The sequence below is a fragment of the Ipomoea nil genome, unplaced genomic scaffold (genome assembly GCF_001879475.1).
Source record: "Ipomoea nil cultivar Tokyo-kokei standard unplaced genomic scaffold, Asagao_1.1 scaffold3100, whole genome shotgun sequence".
In the NCBI taxonomy this organism is placed as follows: domain Eukaryota; kingdom Viridiplantae; phylum Streptophyta; class Magnoliopsida; order Solanales; family Convolvulaceae; genus Ipomoea; species Ipomoea nil.
In genome coordinates, this window is record NW_017619528.1 from 271,639 (window position 1) to 290,398 (window position 18,760).

Here is an 18,760-nt window from a genome sequence, read left to right on the forward strand (position 1 = left end):
CAAAGATGACAAAATTGCTATATATCTACATAGAAAATATATCTTTTGTATAAATAATTTCTATAACCGAGTTGCTAGACAACGAGCTAATTAGCCCAATTAAAACAAATCCTAAACACTGATATATAAAATCTCTAAAGTTGCAGCACCGAATGCGTATATCTACACGTTAGCTATTAATTGGGCAATTATTTGCTCGAATTCAAACAATGATAACATCAGAAAACATAAACGGTGCAACTCAATTCTTCAATTATATTATATAACTAGCATGGTACCCGTGCGATGCACGGTCAATAAATTATATTTTAATTTTAGATATTGTTATTGTAATAAATTAAATGACTGTGCAATATGTTATGTAATAAAATACACATATTACATGTTAAACAGTTTGTCAAGTATATTGCATTAACACATAAGAAAATGACTAAATTGCAAATTAGTAATTTATTTACAAATTATTGAAAACTTCATGGTACACAACATTAGTTGTTGAAATACAACTCTTGTTAAGCTCATTACAAATTAGAATCTTTAGACCCTTAGGATTGCTAACTCTAGACGCAGCAACATACAATTGACCATGTACAAACACTGGTTTCTTCAAGAGCAACCCAACATGAGATAGTGTTTGACCTTGACTTTTATTTATTGTCATTGCATATGACAACATTAATGGGAACTGTCTCCTTTGAAATTTGAAAGGCAATCTTGTGTCCGATGGAGACATAGACATTCTTGGTATCAACACCGAACTCCCGGCATTGTCACCGGTCATTATTTTAGCCTCAATAACATGCTCGGACAATCTTGTAATAACCAATCTCGTACCATTACATAAACCTAATGAGTGATCTATATTGCGCAACAACATTACCGGTGATCCAACTTTCAATGTTAATGCGTGGTTTGGAATTCCAGATGCACGCAACCCATTAAGAAACTCTGGAGTGTGGACTTCTCCAAGAATACCACTTGATGAGTCTGACTTACAAACACTATCACAACTGAAGTATGTTTTACTCTCTGCACTATGCAATTCAGTCATATACTCATTTATGGAGTTCACAACATCTAGTGTTGGTGCTAATATCGCACGACTTTGCATGTAATCGTGGTCGCATCTACCATTTAAAAAATCTGGAAAAATTGTATCAACAATGGTTTTAATAGGGTCATCGCCACATGGTAGTATCAATTCATTTGGAATCTCAAACTCTGCAAACCCATCATTTGGGCCACCAATTGTCCCATCACCAATCGAAGCAATCCAATTAGCAAACTCCTCAATTTTAGCTTGGTCAACGCAAGGTTCAATACTATTCAAACGAAGGTTCTTTGTCAATCGCAAAACTCTACAATTATTCCATAAATATGAGGAATTTATAGTGGCCCCAACAATATCTTGCCTTGTGCCTTTTGGAATCACAGGCAATATTTGCCTAAAGTCTCCACCAAATACTACTGTTTTTCCACCAAATGTTTTCTCAGCACTTAAAGGATTGTTGAATCTAAGCAAGTCTCTCATTGTCCTATCCAGAGCTTCAAAATAATGCTTGTGCATCATAGGAGCCTCATCCCATATTATTAGCTTTGCTTTTATAACTAACTCAGCAAGGTGACTACCATGTTTGATGTTACATGTTGAATCCTCATTCACTGATATGGGTATTGAAAATCGTGAATGTGCAGTCCTACCACCAGGTAAAAGCAAGGAAGCTATACCACTTGAAGCAACATTAATGACAACATCACCTTTAGAACGCAACGATGCTGATAACGCCTTCCACATAAAGGTTTTTCCAGTACCACCATAACCATATACGAAGAATAAACCACCATTTCTTGTTTGAACATCTGCAATTATAGTGTCATATACAACTCTTTGTTCATCTGTGAATTTGGAAGTTAACACCTCACTCTCCTTAAACAGAGCTTCACGATCATAAGACAATTCCTCCAACAGCAATCTATTACTAAGTAATGACCTATCAGCTAAATTTGGTAATGGCATGGGTGGGAAGTCTTTTAAAGACTTATTATAAGCTTGTAACAATTTCTCAATTTCCATCAAAGCATAATTTTTTTTCGATTCCTCCGGCAACATCAACTCTGTAATCATGATTATTAATGTTAGACAATTATAGTAAACCTATGTTGCATAATGAAAATATATATTAAAATATAAATTATAACAAACCGGGATTTCCAGCAACTCTTCGATGGTGAAATTCAGCATCTTCAGAAAGTAGTTTCCATGTAACATTCCAAACCGATTCTGGCCTTGAAATTGAATTTGATGTTAGCAGTATGACAAAAAGTTTTCTCAAGGAGTGTCCAGACGACCAATGGCTAGCCTCATTGATTGCATCAATGTATTCCTTGTCATCATCTAGCAAGCCGCGGGCATAACATGCATCCTTGAACGTCAAGTGAGTTACACCATTAAAAGTCTTGATCTCTTCAAAACTTATTGGACCACGTACTATGTTCAACAGACACCTTAAGTAATATATTTCACCACTGCCTGGTGGTACATAAAATATACGACCAACTGAGTAACCCCTTTTCCTTGGATGCCATTCGCGAACATTTCTTTTCCACACAAACTTATTTGGCATCTCAATGTATGTTAAAAGTCTTGCATCTTGGTATTTCTTGTTAGCTTCAAACCATGCAGTAAACATACTCTGGGCTACTGTAGGATGACTTAGCACGCGTTCAATACTATCATCGTCATCAAATATCACAGATTGACAGTCTGGCAAATGAAAACTTAATCTTTCCACAGCTGGTGTTCTAAATTGGACGTCAAAGCTGAGAAGTCGCCATGTGGCTTCGCATGCAGACACGTAACGACAGTCATAGTACATGCCAATCTCATCTATAACCTCAGCAGAATGTTCATCGACTGTACTTTTATAAAACTCAGCAGTCACCCTATCATTACCCTTGTTGACATACTTGAAAGGATATTTGATAGACCTTGATTGGTTACACCACTCAACATTTATGTGTGCATTGTATTTCAAAAGAAGGTACCTATTGTGGGGGACTACATATTGATTGTCCAATTGCGTACCATTCTTCAATACTGTTCGACCATCATCACGTCTCCTATACTTTGGGTAACCATCCTCATTTAAGGTCGAACATTCTACAAATTTTTTGGGAAAATGCTTTGAACACTTTCCGTTGGCCATGCATGGAGACTTCTTATTTGCATTACCACATGGACCATGAATCATGAAGTCCTCAACTGCATTAAAGTAATTTATATCTTGATCTTTGTTGGGAATCTCTGCTGATATAATACTGTCCATATAAGAAGTGGATAATTCAGCCCGTTGTCTTGCCAAGAATAGTAGAATATGAGCATGAGGCAACCCTCTCTTTTGAAATTCAATTGTATATATAACTGGAAAAAAAAATTATAACCATCTTATTATAAAATGTAATATGTCCAAAATGAAAGCATGATATTATTAGTTACTAACCTGAATTCACCTCCCCAAATAATTGTCCCATCCTTATTTCCTTGATAAGCGAACCCAACTTCATTTTAAAAATTCGACAAACTATATCGGGTCTATCCTCAGCATTCAAACACCGTTTCTTGATATAGCGTTGTATCTCTGGCCACTTGGGATTACATGTAAATGTAATAAACAAATTTGGGTAACCAATCCACCGACAAATGTCCATGGCATCTTGATAATTTTGTATCATGTATCTAGCCCCCCCAGTGAAACTTGATGGTAGCACAATTCGCCTACCTTGAGTGGTAGGGTCCACTTCACCACGTGTCAAAGCATCTGTCAACCCTTTGTATGCTTCACACCTCAACGACTTTTGATTTTGTCAGATGTAAGTTAGTCTACTGGATTCCACCATTGTGTACGCATCTACCAAAAACTGTTGTTGTAGTCTCTTGGAAAACAGGAGTGTGTTGACCTCCTCTATCCTTTCATGTATACGGAAAGCGAAAAACTCTCTTTGTGATATTCGTTGCCTTCCCATGGTAGAGCTTGAAGTTGTTACCGTGAATTGTATATCTTCACGATAACCATCCTCACCGTATGGGAACAAAATCGGATATTGTAAGGGTAGATAAGGTGGATTTAGCTCACTTATACGCTTCAATTCTCCACATTTAGACTCAACCAAAATATCTCTTTGACCTAACATTGGATCTAAATCACCAACTATTAGAGCTGCAACTTCAGAAACTGTTGGTAAATTATATGTTCTTGCATCAGAACTTCTTTTGCCAATGAGCCTCATCTTGACTTCGACTCAGGGGTTAGCCTCAATCTCACCCTTAGCCATACGAAATGATTTAACTAACACATTATGCTCATCTAATACTTCTTTTATGTCTGCAACAACCCCTTCATGAATTCTGTATTTCCCCTCGTCATTACTACAAAAACGTTTAAACATGTATACTTTATTCAATTAATGTTACAATTTTCCACATAAAATAAAATTGTTTAATAGCTAAGTGTAAATTATTTTTGACACACCACCTGAATTTGTTGATGCGATTGTTGACCTCGTTTTGAGTATCGTGTATGTAAAGCTGGGCAAATTTTGGTTGATTACCATCTAAGGGTAATAAGCTTCCAATTAGATGAAAATTTTGCCCATTTATCTTGAAAATTGGTGGGGCATTTCCACTGTTGATAGACTTATCAACTTTACCACCCATTGAAGTAAAACAAAACATACTATTATATGTCCTAATGTGGTCTAAGAAACTTGTCCTCTTGTCACCCGGAAGAAAGAAAAGGTCATGTAATTTTTTTGGAGGTACTATCATTAACGGTAACTTTATCTTGTTAGATATACAATAGTCTAACTGTAATAAACCATAGTATACGAGAAACCTGACCTCGTATGATAGCGGAAGCGTAGCCATGTAGATCTCCAGCCATAGTTGATGTTCCTGTTCTGTTGCCTCTTAACGGTAGACCGTCAGCCATGTTTTGTCTCAGACCTGACTCAGAACCCTAGATGGTGTATTGGTATCTACTGAGCGGTCTGAGTACCATAACTGAATGCGCTATCTAATCCATAATCCTGTATCCCATCAATCCAGGTTATATTAGGCACAGAGTTTGGTTGACTAACAACTAGTTATTAAGTCCGATAAAAAACTTAAGAGATCATGTTCCTTTTCTTAATCCCTGTGGGCAAATTAAGAAATATGACCTAAATTTACATCATAAAATTAAACTTCATGATAGAATTGGAAATTATTTACAAATAACCATAAAGTAAATAAATTGATTTATTTCTATCGTTACTGATAAAACTACTAAACTACATTCCGATACATAATTGCCTGTGGGCGAAATTATGACCGTAGTCCAATATTTCATCCTGATTAATTATACAAATATAACGAAATTGCCTGTGGGCTAAATTTCATCATATTACATACAATTAATCACAAATGATATGTCCAAAACTTTATGTGATCAAAATAAACCGCTTAATATATAACTTTAACAGATTAAGGATGTTGTGGCTACTCCAAAACCAAATTAAAATTATAAGATCACTAGACAATTATCAAATTCTTGCCTAAACTTTATGTGATTAAAACTTAATAATCTTAGGTAGCTGAATATGCTGTAGCATTTCCTTAATTAACCAAGATTGAAAACTCAAGATATTTCAGTAAATTAAAGATGCTTTGGCTATTCTTTAATAAACCGAAATAAAATCACATTGGCAATGAATACTTAAAAATTTGACAAACAGATTATACCAAATTGTGATGGGAAAAACTGAATATACTCCAAGGAAAGGTGGTTAGAGACTAAGTCCCACTGAAAACCAATTCCTTAAATAGAGTATCAATTTAAGGAGACTAGTGGCACAAGATGTTCTTAAGTCATGGCCATTAAAAATAGTATGTCTCCCCGATTCATATATACTTAATGTATAACTGTTTGGGGGTATGAACCTAAAACTGTAGGGTATACACCAAAAACTGTATGGTTCACCTATGATTAAAGCTTAAATGGTGAACTAAATTAGCGGACTAAACGTGCTTAAATTCAGGCACTACCACGACTAAAGTTTATGCATAAGTCCAACTTAAATAGGAACTAATATAATTCCATCTAAGTATGCATTGCTAAAGGCATAATAAAATTGCATAATTTAAAACATAATATTATGCTTAGGACAAATATGCATAAAATTAAACATTAAACTCATATACTCCAAAGAAATTGCATAACTTAAAGCAATTTACAATATGAGATTTTAAAGTATAAACTTAATATTCAAACACCGATGAGTCCAAACCAAAAGAGACCCAACATTTTGAATAATAATGTATTGAATATATACTTTAAAATTTTTTTAAACTGTAAGCCCATGGGAAAATATTTTAATGCATAAAGATCAAATTCATGAGAAATAACTGAATTTACAATTTCAAACAATATCAAACCAAAAGGATATGCTATCATTTGTAAAGCAAAATCTCACAAACCCTAATTGCATAATTAAACTTAATATTATGCACTTAATGTGATCGAATGCATAAAACAATCTAAGGAGTATGAACCAACTAAAGAATATGAATTTAAACAAAATATTCATTTATTCATACTTAACCAAATATGGACAGTCATAATTCAAAGAACTAAATGAATTATGGAATTAATGGCAAAAGTCAAATGCCTAGAAAATATGTTTTTCCAACATTACTAAATTGATTCAAAATCACTCTCCATAACTCAGTTAATAATAATATTATTATTATTAATGGCAAAATTGCAAATAACCAAAATAGCAATAAATAGCCATAATAATATTATCACATTATGTATGTAGGAGACTAAATATGGAAAAACAATGGTTAAAATCGCTAACACTTATAAATGTTTTCGGATAAAATTTGAAGTCCGAAAAATATTAATGTCCAGAAAATTATTTTCTGAACTGGAGTATTGTCACATAAATTTATTTGGAAACAGTTCAAGGTGCATAACTGAATACCACAACAATATTAATGTCATCATTAATTAATTAATTATTAATAGCAATAAATAACATTATAATCACTATTAACATTAACAATAACGACAAACTAAATTATGGTAATGCGCCTTCAAATGTTTCCATTTTTCTAAAGATAAAATATGTGACTAGTCCAAATTAGCGATTAACCATAACTGTAGCACTAATTATCAATAATAACCATAAAAGATAATTAATGGCTAACCTTAATGATGCAAACCGCATCTGCCCATTGCGCTAACAACGATCCAGAATTCTCCCATCTTCACTGTCGGTGTCGCTAGCCTCGATGCAGCGTCCAATGGTACATTTAAAAATTTATTGGTAGGATTTAATTACCAACATTAATATAATAGTCATGTAAAATGAAGTGGTAATCATGCCAATGTACCAAATATAGCAGATTACCATGAAATAATAATTATTATGGAAGGTAATAAAATGAAATTAGTCCCTAAACTTAATAACAGTAATTAATAATGCCAATTAATAATAACTACAATAAAGGCAAAACTGTAATTAAGGGATGCCAAATACTAATCTCAATTTACCACATAATAATTAACCATGACTATTATGATACTTAGGGAGATTGAAGTTAGGTAATAACCAAATTACCATTATATAGACAATATACCAACTATATTGCTTTTGCCATAAAATTAAAGACTTAATATTATTATTAAGGCCCTGAAAAACTATTGATAGATTAAAAATTTAATCAACTTAAACAATAGTAATAGTTCTTAATGGCCAAAATAACAATTAAATCCTTAATGTCTCTAAACAGGCTAAAACAATAATTATAGCACTTAATCACTCAAATTAGGCACATAAACCTCAATGACCCAAGTGAATTATAACATGAATAAAAAATGGTCTAAGTACTGAAATAGACCCAAAACATAATATTATTACCAACGATGAATACCAAAATATGGTAGTTAGTAATAATTAAAACTTAATAAACATGTTATAAGGAGCTATAATTATCATTAAAATATCAATCAAAAAGGTGGGATCCATGCTTTAATGACTCAAGATAGGTCCCAAATAGCTTGTTCAAAATAAGTTCTAAAGTCCAAGAGACACATAAAACTAAAATGTGCTCAAAATTAAGGGGAAACCAAAACAAGCTACCTTAATGGGCTATAAGGTCCAAAATTAGCCTAAGAATCCAAAATTGAGTGATAATTAATAATGAATTTATGAATTAATAATATGCTAAATCCAACCTTAATGCATGCTTTTATGAATGTATAATTATAACAATAATTTATAAATATACGTAGCATGCTTGAATTTGCATATTAATATATTATTAATCTATATATTTTAAATAAATTGCAATACTTAAAGCAATTTAACATAAACCTCAACATTAAATTAAAATTCAAGCAGCAAATTAAAAACTTAATATTTGCCCAAAATTGAATGATAATTTAATAATAAATCAATGAGGAATTAAATTGAACAATTAAGCTAGAAGAAGTCTAAATATGATGATGGAAAACTGAAACAGACCCAAATAAACTATACAGGCCCAAGATTATGTTTTTTTTTTAAGTACTGGGCCAGGTCTTGGCCTGACCCGGCCCACAATACTATAGTCCATCATCATCATCTTCTTTCTCAACCATGAGCCCTAGCAGCCGAGAAGGAGACCGCAGCTCCGACGAACAGCAACAAAAATAGTCGCCGGCGTCGCCTGAAAGAGATGAAGGCAGCAGCGACGTCACCGGGCAATTCCGCCTCCGCCACCAAGTCTCGTCACAACGCCAACGCCTCCTCCAACCGTCTGCCGCGACGCAACCGGCCAGGCGACGATCTGCAGCGCTCGACGTTCCTTCGCATCGTGCGTTCGTCACCGTCGGTCTACTGTCATCAGCCATAACCAACGCCACTGAAGGTCTGAAGCGACGAGGTGCCGCGACAGCACGGTCTGAAGTAGTGACGGCCGGATCGAGCGTCGCCTGTAGGGGAGATTACGGCAGCAGGCCGGGAACCCAGCCGACCTTTGCCGTTTCTCCTTTCGCAGAGCCAACGTTCGCCGTCGTCCTCCGCCGTGACGCCGCCTGAAGCCCGAGTCGCGCCACCGTCGTCGCAGATGAGTTGCCGGAATAAATAAACCGGCAACAGCTTATAGGCAGTAGGTAAATTAGAAATTCTTGAAGCTAGAAAATTGACTTCAGCAAAATCAATTGTACGGAGTAATTAATTCAGTCAAAACATACATACTATTGCTTAATTATATCACGACTAAATTGATATATTTTGTATGTAAATTTCAAAGAATTAATATACAAAACATATACAAAAACTTGATGTATATGTAAATTTAACTTAATATTGTTTTAGGCAAAACAATCAACCAGACAGAGATTATTAATGGCTCTGATACCAAATGTTAGATATACAATAGTCTAACTATAATGAATAACAGTATACGAGAAACCTGACCTCGTATGATAGCGGAAGCGTAGCCATGTAGATCTCCAGCCATAGTTGATGTTCCTGTTGTGTTGCCTCTTAACGGTAGACCGTCAGCCATGTTTTGCCTCAGACCTGACTCAGAACCCTAGATGGTGTATTGGTGTCTACTGAGCGGTCTGAGTACCGTAACTGAATGTGCTATCTAATCCATAATCCTGTATCCCATCAATCCAGGTTATATTAGGCACAGAGTTTGGTTGACTAACAACTACTAGTTATTAAGTCCAACCAGACCACTTAATAAGCCTAGTCAACTTGCACCACTTAATTAAGGCCCTAATATATAATATATAATATATATTATTTGGGAAAATCTTACATTTTGCAAGTTGACTAGGCTTATTAAGTGGTCTGGTTGGACTTAATAACTAGTAGTTGTTAGTCAACCAAACTCTGTGCCTAATATAACCTGGATTGATGGGATACAGGATTATGGATTAGATAGCACATTCAGTTACGGTACTCAGACCGCTCAGTAGATACCAATACACCATCTAGGGTTCTGAGTCAGGTCTGAGGCAAAACATGGCTGACGGTCTACCGTTAAGAGGCAACAGAACAGGAACATTATATCTTCATTATTTAGTTGGACTTTAATTGGAACCAAAAATTGATTATTTAGTATGTCCAACTAATGGTGGGGAATTATGTCTTCATTTGTTAGTTGGTCAATAAATCAATTATGAGTATGTATATTATTAAGTTCATTTTATTAATTTCGCTGAAGAATGTTTTAATCAGTGGGAGTGATCATTTAGAAAAAGATCATTAAGATACTCCACTAAAGCTTATGGATTTAATTGGCTTCATACGTTTCAAATTGGATTGTATGTTACACAATAAGTCCATAAGATTCCACAAGTATTAATCTTTTATTTGTTCATATAAATTCATAAGTTCAAATTATTGAACATTCGGTTGTGCAACATATTTATGAAAATGTTGCAACAATATTATGAAATTTATTAGAACAAAAGCATTTAATTTGTGGGGCACTGTCATTTACTAAATTCTTCAGTGATTAATAGAGTCTTTAGTTTCTTCAAAATTGATCTTGGGCCATTTTTGTTTGTAAGGCTCAAAACAATTTTGTGAGACATATAAGTAAGACTCATTATGTTCAGTTCATTTAAAGTGAACATTGAAGTTATTTGGGAAGTTATGGTGTATGATTAAGATTCCAAATTTATGGACTTAGACCTTTGGCTTTTTGTCTAAGTTATTGGAATGCTTCTGTGACTTGACTATCTTTTGGATATTTTTGATGAGTGGGAGTGACAGACGTGTCAACTCCAAGCTCTTAGCTGTTAGAGATAGTACTTAAAGTTAACTTATAAAGAAGTCATGGAATATAGTTAGCATTATGCTAACATTAAGAGATCTCTACTTAAGGCATGCTTATAAAGTTTTAGAGATCATACAGTGTACTCTTTTGTACAATTTGGATGTGTTTTCTCCTTCAGTCGTGCACATAATGTATTTTGAGAAACATCCCTTAAGGTACCGAGAATAAACATAGGGTTTGTTCATTAAGGACCTAAGTTGGAGAATTAAAATGCATGTGACCATAATGGACACTACTCTGATTAAATAGAGGACATGTCACTATGATTCGTGTGTTTTGTTCTTTGATGAAGGTTGTGCTAGTACTTGCACCAAGTGGGAGAATGTAAGATTTTCCCTAATAATATATATTACATATTATATATTAGGGCCTTAATTAAGTGGTGCAAGTTGACTAGGCTTATTAAGTGGTCTGGTTGGACTTAATAACTAGTAGTTGTTAGTCTAGTTGTTAGTCAACCGAACTCTGTGCCTAATATAACCTGGATTGATGGGATACAGGATTATGGATTAGTTAGCACATTCAGTTACGGTACTCAGACTGCTCAGTAGATACCAATACACCATCTAGGGTTCTGAGTCAGGTCTGAGACAAAACATGGCTGACGGTCTACCGTTAAGAGGCAACACAACAGGAACATCAACTTTGGCTGGAGATCAACACGGCTACGCTTCCGCTATCATACGATGTTAGGCTTCTTGTATATTATGGTTCATATAGTTAGACTATTGTATATCTAACATTTGGTCAAGCTATTTGGGACATTAATGCTATTTGAGCCAAATATTAAAATGTATCTTTTGAGCCAAATATTATTAACTCATTAAACAAACTATTAATTCATTTGGTCAAGCTATTTGCTCAGTATTTCTCCCAATCTTTACTGTCGGTGCCAACAAACTCGATGCAACGTCCAATGGTACATTTAAAAATTTATTGGTAGGATTTAATTACCAACATTAGTATAATAGTCATGTAAAATGAAGTGGTAATCATGCCAATGTACCAAATATAGCAGATTACCATTAATAATTATTATGAAAAGTAATAAAATGAGATTAGCCTCAAAACTTAATAACAGTAATTAATAATGCCAATTAATAATAACTCCAATAAAGGCAAAGCTGTAATTAAGGGATGCCAAATACTAATCTCAATTTACCACATAATAATTAACCATGACTATTATGATACTTAGGGAGACTGAAATTAGGTAACGACCAAATTACCATTATACAGACAATATACCAACTATATTGCTTTTGCCATAAAATTAAAGACTTAATATTATTACTAAGGCCCTGAAACTATTGATAGATTAAAAATTAATCAACTTAAACAATAGTTTGTAATTCTTAATGGCCAAAATAACAATTAAATCCTTAATCCTTAATGTCTCAAAATAGATCAAGACAAAAATTATAGCCCTTAATCACTTAAATTAGGCTCATAAACCTCAATGGCCTAAGTAAATTATAAGGAAAATGGTCTAATACTGAAGTAGACCCAAAACTTAATATTATTACCAACGATGAATACCATTATAAAATATGGTAGTTAGTAATAATTAAAACTTAATAAACATGTTATAAGGAGCTATAATTATTATTAAAATATCAATCAAAATGGTGGGATCCATACTTAATGACCCAATATAGGTCTCAAATCGCTTGTTCAAAATAGGTTCTAAAGTCCCAGAGACACATAAAACTAAAATGTGCTCAAAATTAAGGGGAAACCAAACAAGCTGATTTAGTAGGTCATAATACCTAAAATTGACCTAAGGATCCAAAATTGAATGATATTTTAAAAAGAATTTATGAGTTAATAATATGCTAAATCCAACCTTAATACATGCTATTATGAATGTATAATATAACAATAATTTATGAATATGCATAGCATGCTTGGATTTGCATATTAATATATTATTAACCCATATATCCTAAATAAATTGCAATACTTCAGGCAATTTAATATAAACCTCAATATTAAATTAAAATTCAAATAGCAAATTTAAAACTTAATATTTGCTCAAAATTGAAAGATAATTTAATAATAAATTAATGAGGAATTAAATTGATCGATTAATCTAGAAGAAGTCTAAATATGATGAATGGAAAAAAAAAAAAATTAAAGCAAGCCCAATTAAACCAAATAGGCCCAGGGTTTTTTTTTTTTTTTTTTTTTTTTTTTTTTAATATTGGACCAGGTCTGGACGAAATGGGCCAGACCTAGCCCAATGACATATAATCCATCATCACCTTCTTCATGTTTAATCAGCCAGGAAGCCTACTGCCTTGAGAACAACCAGCGCCGTCCAAAGCTACGAGGGAGAACAACAGCAAATCGGAGCCGACACCGCCTGGAGGAGGAGAGGGAGCAATGAAGTCGCCGGGAACCCAGCTTCACCACTGCTGTTTCTCCTCTTCGCAGCGCCGACGTCCGCTGCCAACCGCCCTCAGCCGCGACGTCGTCGGTCTTCCACCGCCCACAACTGCAAGTCTCGTCATCGCCGGGAAAGCGTGAATGAAACCGCAGCGCTTGTTGCAGCCATCATGCCCTTTAAGCAACATCACCGCCGTTGCCTCATGCTGAAAAAGCTTGGCCATTAGACCAATACGCCGGAAAAAAAAACTAAATATATACTCGGTAATTTATATGTATATTTTGAATGAATAAAGATTTTAATTCAAAGTTATGCACATGAACATATACAAAAACTTAATGTATATGAAAAAACTTAAAACTTAATGTTGATTTTAGGCATAACAATCAACTAGGCAGAGATTATAAAGGCTCTGATACCAAATGTTAGATATACAATAGTCTAACTGTAATAAACCATAGTATAGGAGAAACCTGACCACGTATAATAGCGGAAGCGTAGCCATGTAGATCTCCAGCCATAGTTGATGTTCCTGTTGTGTTGCCTCTTAACGGTAGACCGTCAGCCATGTTTTGCCTCAGACCTGACTCAGAACCCTAGATGGTGTATTGGTATCTACTGAGCGGTCTTGTAACACCCCGTGTTACGGCCCCTAAAACCAATTAATTAATTAACCCATAGCCCAAGAGAAAGAATAAATTATAATAATTAATTAGAGAAGAAGGCCCACCATAATCCATGGGCCCTTATCCCTAAACCCAATCCTTAGTTCCAAAAGAAATAGAATTAGCAAGCCCATAATATTAGTTCCTAACTAGGACTCCTAAATATATAAATAGGGGACTTAAGGGGCACCTAGAAACCCCCCACCACAAGAATAACGCCCACCACCCCAAAGAGCTCCAAGAATCCCCATAGAAGAAATCAAGAAAGCAAGAAAGCTTAAAGAAAGACCCTTCATAGCCAAGGAATTAATTAAGGCTAAGAGGTAACCCATGTCTCAACAAAACCTATTTTCATAACTATGATTTCCCCCGTAGGATTTCCCCATATTATTGTGTATTGATGATTTGCGATATTGTTATTGATGATTGATGGGATAATTCCATGGGTGATCTTGATATTGAGAGATTCTTGATAATTATGATGTTCTTGATGATTATGTGGAGTTCTTGATGTTCATATGTCATTCTTGATAATTGTATACGCTTATGTGTTATTTGCACCGAATCTTGTAATTGGAGGACGGATCGTATTCTTGTGGGTATAAAAGTGATTAGAACCCTAGGTTGTATCGTATGATATCATTCTTGGTTTATCGGGTGGGAAATTGCATGTTTGGGGTGTCGATTATGTTAGAAAAAACATGATAGGTTATGTGCCGTACGTTTCTCGTATTTGATTCGTTAATTGACTACGTGTTGATCGTTAATTGCGTTGTAAAGTGTCTAAGCATGGTTTCGGGTTCCACAATGGTTCCCGGGGCGTTTTTGTGATGAAAAGAGTCAGTGGGGGGTAGGGGACCCGCCACCTACCCGCGGCCAAGACGGGCGGTCCCGGCAGCGGGCAGCTGCCCGCCGGGCACCCGCTGCCCGGAACAGTGCACGCCGGCGGGCAGCCGGCGGGTGGACCCCCACCCACCGGCTACCCGCTGGAAAATACCCCAACCCGGGGTTTCGGCTTCCCCGTTTGATGTTTCCCCGACCCCCGTGGTGTCCCAACGGACTCCGTCTATCGTGCCTATGTATAGTTTGATATTTCGGGTACCGTTCGTAGGTTGTATGAGTCTTATATATTGCATGCTAGTTGAATTGGTATCCCGTTGACCTAGGTGAAAGGAGTATGAACCCCTTAGGACCATTCTTAGTATGTGAAGGATCACGCATAGGTTTTGTTATACGTTTTCTCCCCCTTCCCAATGTGTTAATGTGGGTTGCATGTACTTGCTATGTGTTATGTGTGCATGTAACCCCGAATTGGTTAAGATCAATCGGGCTATACGGGCAGTCGGGTGGGCTGAGAACCATACCGGCTGTTAACCAGGCTGGTAGAGACCGGTCAGGTATATAAATATTATATAGGACTAAGTTCCACTATACGGGCAGTCGGATGGGCTTAGAACCATACCGGCTGTTAACCAGACTGGTAGAGACCGGTCAGGTATATAAATATTATATAGGACAAAGGTCCACTATACGGGCAGTTGAATGGGCTGAGAACCATCCCAACTGTTAACCAGGCTGGTAAAGACCGGTCAGGTATATAAATATTATGTAGGACAAAGGTCCATCAGTCGGTTGCGATCGGCTCCTCCGTAATGTGAGACGGGGCAGGGTGCTGCGGGGCCGTGTCAGAGCTATATGCGCTGACCCTCATGTATGGGCATGCGATTGGTCCTGTGGCGCCAACAAAGTGTGCTTTGTGATGAGATATGGATGAGTTGTGTTTATGAGTATATTGGGAGATGTGACTATGGGATTATGCCAGGGATTGTTTACATTGGGTTATGATTATTTATTGTGCTCAGCTCTATCTTGCCTGTGGAGGACTGTATACGCCTGTTATAACTGTTGCTTGTGTCGAGCCTTATCTGTCGAGTCATTCCCGGTTTTAAAAGCTAGAGTCTCATAGGATATATCTTCATGCTTTAAAATGGTTTTCGTATATCTATATATATCTCTATATGCATTGTATTTCAACGCGTTGGAGTGGGTTACCAGCATCGCTCGCTGAACAGATATATTTGGCTTTCAGGCACAGACGAGTAGTTCACTGGAGCGCGCTAGAAGCTTGGACGTAGTTTAGATAGTTTTTCCCTTTCGGCCTGCGTGCCATGATTTAGTACTGATGCTATTTGAGGATATTAGTCAGTTAGCCTGTGCACCTGAGTTCTCTAGCTTAGGTGTGGCATAGCACCCCATACTCTTGTACTATGTTTTGGGATTCAACGAGATTTCACCTTTATTTTATAAGTTTTAATTATCCTGAAAATCTGGGGTGTTACAGTTGGTATCAGAGCCTAAGTTTGACCCTAGGATAAGACTCTTAAGACCGGACTTTAGGACAATAGGCTCGAACTCTAAGTATCTAGGAACATAAGATTCAGGAATCTTAGGACACGCGGTGAGATTGTGAAACCTACACATAACCTCCCTTACCTGGAGAAAATTTTCCCCCATTATCACAAAGAAGGACACCAAGCCCCAATTTAACGTTCTTATAAACATTGACCCAGGAAGACGACATCTTGGCACCCAACAGAAGACAATCAAGGACTCCAGAACCCGCCGCGCACGACCCCCTAACCCAAACGCTACAACAACTAACACAAGTCGCCCAAGCACTAAGCAACGTAGCTCTCCGCAGCGACAGGCCCCCACCACCTCCGTCGAACGCAAACACCGACTTCGCCCGACAAGTCTCTAACCACCGACCACCCACATTCTCAGGAGAGGAGGATCCCGTAATTCTGGAAGAATGGATCCGAACCCTTGACAAAATCCTCGGGTTAGTGGAATGTCCAGAAGAACGCCGCGTGGAGATAGCCTCGTTCTACTTCGGACACGAGGCCGATCTCTGGTGGATCCACGAGGGTCCCACTTACCAACAAGAACCGGGGTTCAACTGGGAACAACTCAAAACGCGACTACAAGAGAGGTTCTATCCAACACACGTGAGAGCGTCCATGTACGAGGAGTTTCTCCATCTGAAACAAGGGACAACTACCGTTATGGAATACCACAAACGATTCCTTGAACTAGCACGCTTCGCACCCGAACTTGTCCCCACTGAGGTAACCAAAATAGAGAGATTCGTATCGGGCCCCAACTTTGAAGCCCGAAAAGCACTAGTGGTAAGGAGACCTCGGACTCTCAACAAGGCTTACTCCAGTGCCACTAATCTCTACCGAATCCAACTACTCCAACGCGGGGTTCAGGAGCAAATGCGGAAGAGGAACCCCGGAGGAGGGGCACCACCAGTAAAAAGAACAAGAAACGACGCCAACACGAGACCCGGCAACCCGACCAACCAAAGGCCACCTCGGGAGAACAACGACGCTAGCGCCAGGGGCTTTCCTTGCCCAAAATGCAACAAGAACCATAGAGGCAAGGATTGCATAGGCAATCCCTTGCGATGCTTCAACTGCGGAGAAGAAGGGCACAAGGCCTTCCTTTGCACCCAACCCCAAAGGCCACGCACTACCACCATGGGACAACATGGGGGCACCACTCATCAAGGAAACTACGGCGCTCCCGGAAAAATATTCGTCATGAGCCGTACTCAAGCCGACCTCGGGAACGAGGGAAATCTCGAGGAAGGGAACCTAAGCCCAGAAGACGAGGACCACGCAAACCCCGTGGGAGAAAGCCAAGAAGACGAATTCTGCCTAGGTTAGGTTGGCAATTTCTTGTAATCACCTTCGTGGTAGAACTACTTACTTAGCTTAATTACTTGGAAATATTATAAATAAAAGATTAGTTCATAATTCGGTTCTATTTGCAAACTAGCCAAACCTCACCACTAGAAGCCGAAATAAGGGAAAAAACAAGGGCCCCACCATCAAAGAGCCTAGTGTTACTAATGAGAATTGAACTCTTGACCTCCCACTTACAAGACCAAGGTTTTGACCACTAGGCTAAAGGTGTTTCTTGAAACCTTAAGGGAACACTCCCTTGTTAAAGCCCCCTACAAATCCCTAAAACCCACAAAATCCCCAAATCCAAAACCCTTCTTCTTCCTCTTCTTATTCTTCTTCTCCCTCACTTTCTCCCCTTCCCTCTCCTACACACCTCCCCGCCACCCCAAACACCAAACCAGCAGCCCCATTCGATCGCCGCCCACGGCCGGAGCCGCCGTCGACCGCCCAGACGACGCCCCACCGCACGCCGACCTCACCGCCGGAGGACGCCCGCGACGCCAGCACCGCCCGCCACCTGCCCGAGCTCCACCCGCTGCCACCACTGCCCGACGCCACCGAAAACCACCGCCCCACCTCGCCAAGCCAACACCGGAGCCCAGTCGCCGCCGCCTCCCTCGCAACAGAGCCGCACCGCCAAAGACCGCCGGAAAAACGCGCCGGAGCCCCGCCGGAAAGTCACCGGAAAAACTCTCCGGAAAACGTCACCATCAAGCGAAGCATCACAATGCCAAAGAAGCCCCTCGGGATCTGCACCTCGGAGTGGAGCAATGCCGATTACACCGTAATCGGAGGTAAAGCACTTGAACCCGACCAATTCTCTCCGGAATTGGTTGATATGCTTAAACATCAAGGGCTCTTAGATACTTACCTTGCCATTAAAGGGGATACATACCCCGACTTGGTGAAAGAATTCTACCAACACCTTGTGGCCACCAAACGGGGTGACAAAGTAGAAATCACCACCAAGGTCCGTGGCAAGGAAATTGTGCTTTCCGAAGGCCGTTTGGCCAAGCTCTTGAAATTGACCGCCACGGGTGTGTCCAACTATGACCGGAAGGGGTGGATTGAT

The 18,760-nt window shown here is 38.0% G+C and overlaps 2 protein-coding genes across 2 annotated transcripts; both read right to left on the reverse strand.

Annotated features, from left to right (window-relative positions):
• Positions 1-454: 454 nt before the first annotated feature.
• On the reverse strand, positions 455-3,326 carry LOC109166458. The gene is made up of 2 exons (XM_019315412.1): positions 2,204-3,326; positions 455-2,115 (listed from the first exon to the last, which is right to left on the reverse strand). The coding sequence occupies exons 1-2, from the start codon at positions 3,324-3,326 to the stop codon at positions 455-457; spliced, it is 2,784 nt and encodes a 927-aa protein (XP_019170957.1).
• A 538-nt stretch (positions 3,327-3,864) lies between these two features.
• LOC109166459 lies at positions 3,865-4,287 on the reverse strand. Its single transcript, XM_019315413.1, has one exon. The coding sequence runs from the start codon at positions 4,285-4,287 to the stop codon at positions 3,865-3,867; it is 423 nt and encodes a 140-aa protein (XP_019170958.1).
• Between the last annotated feature and the right edge of the window lie 14,473 nt (positions 4,288-18,760).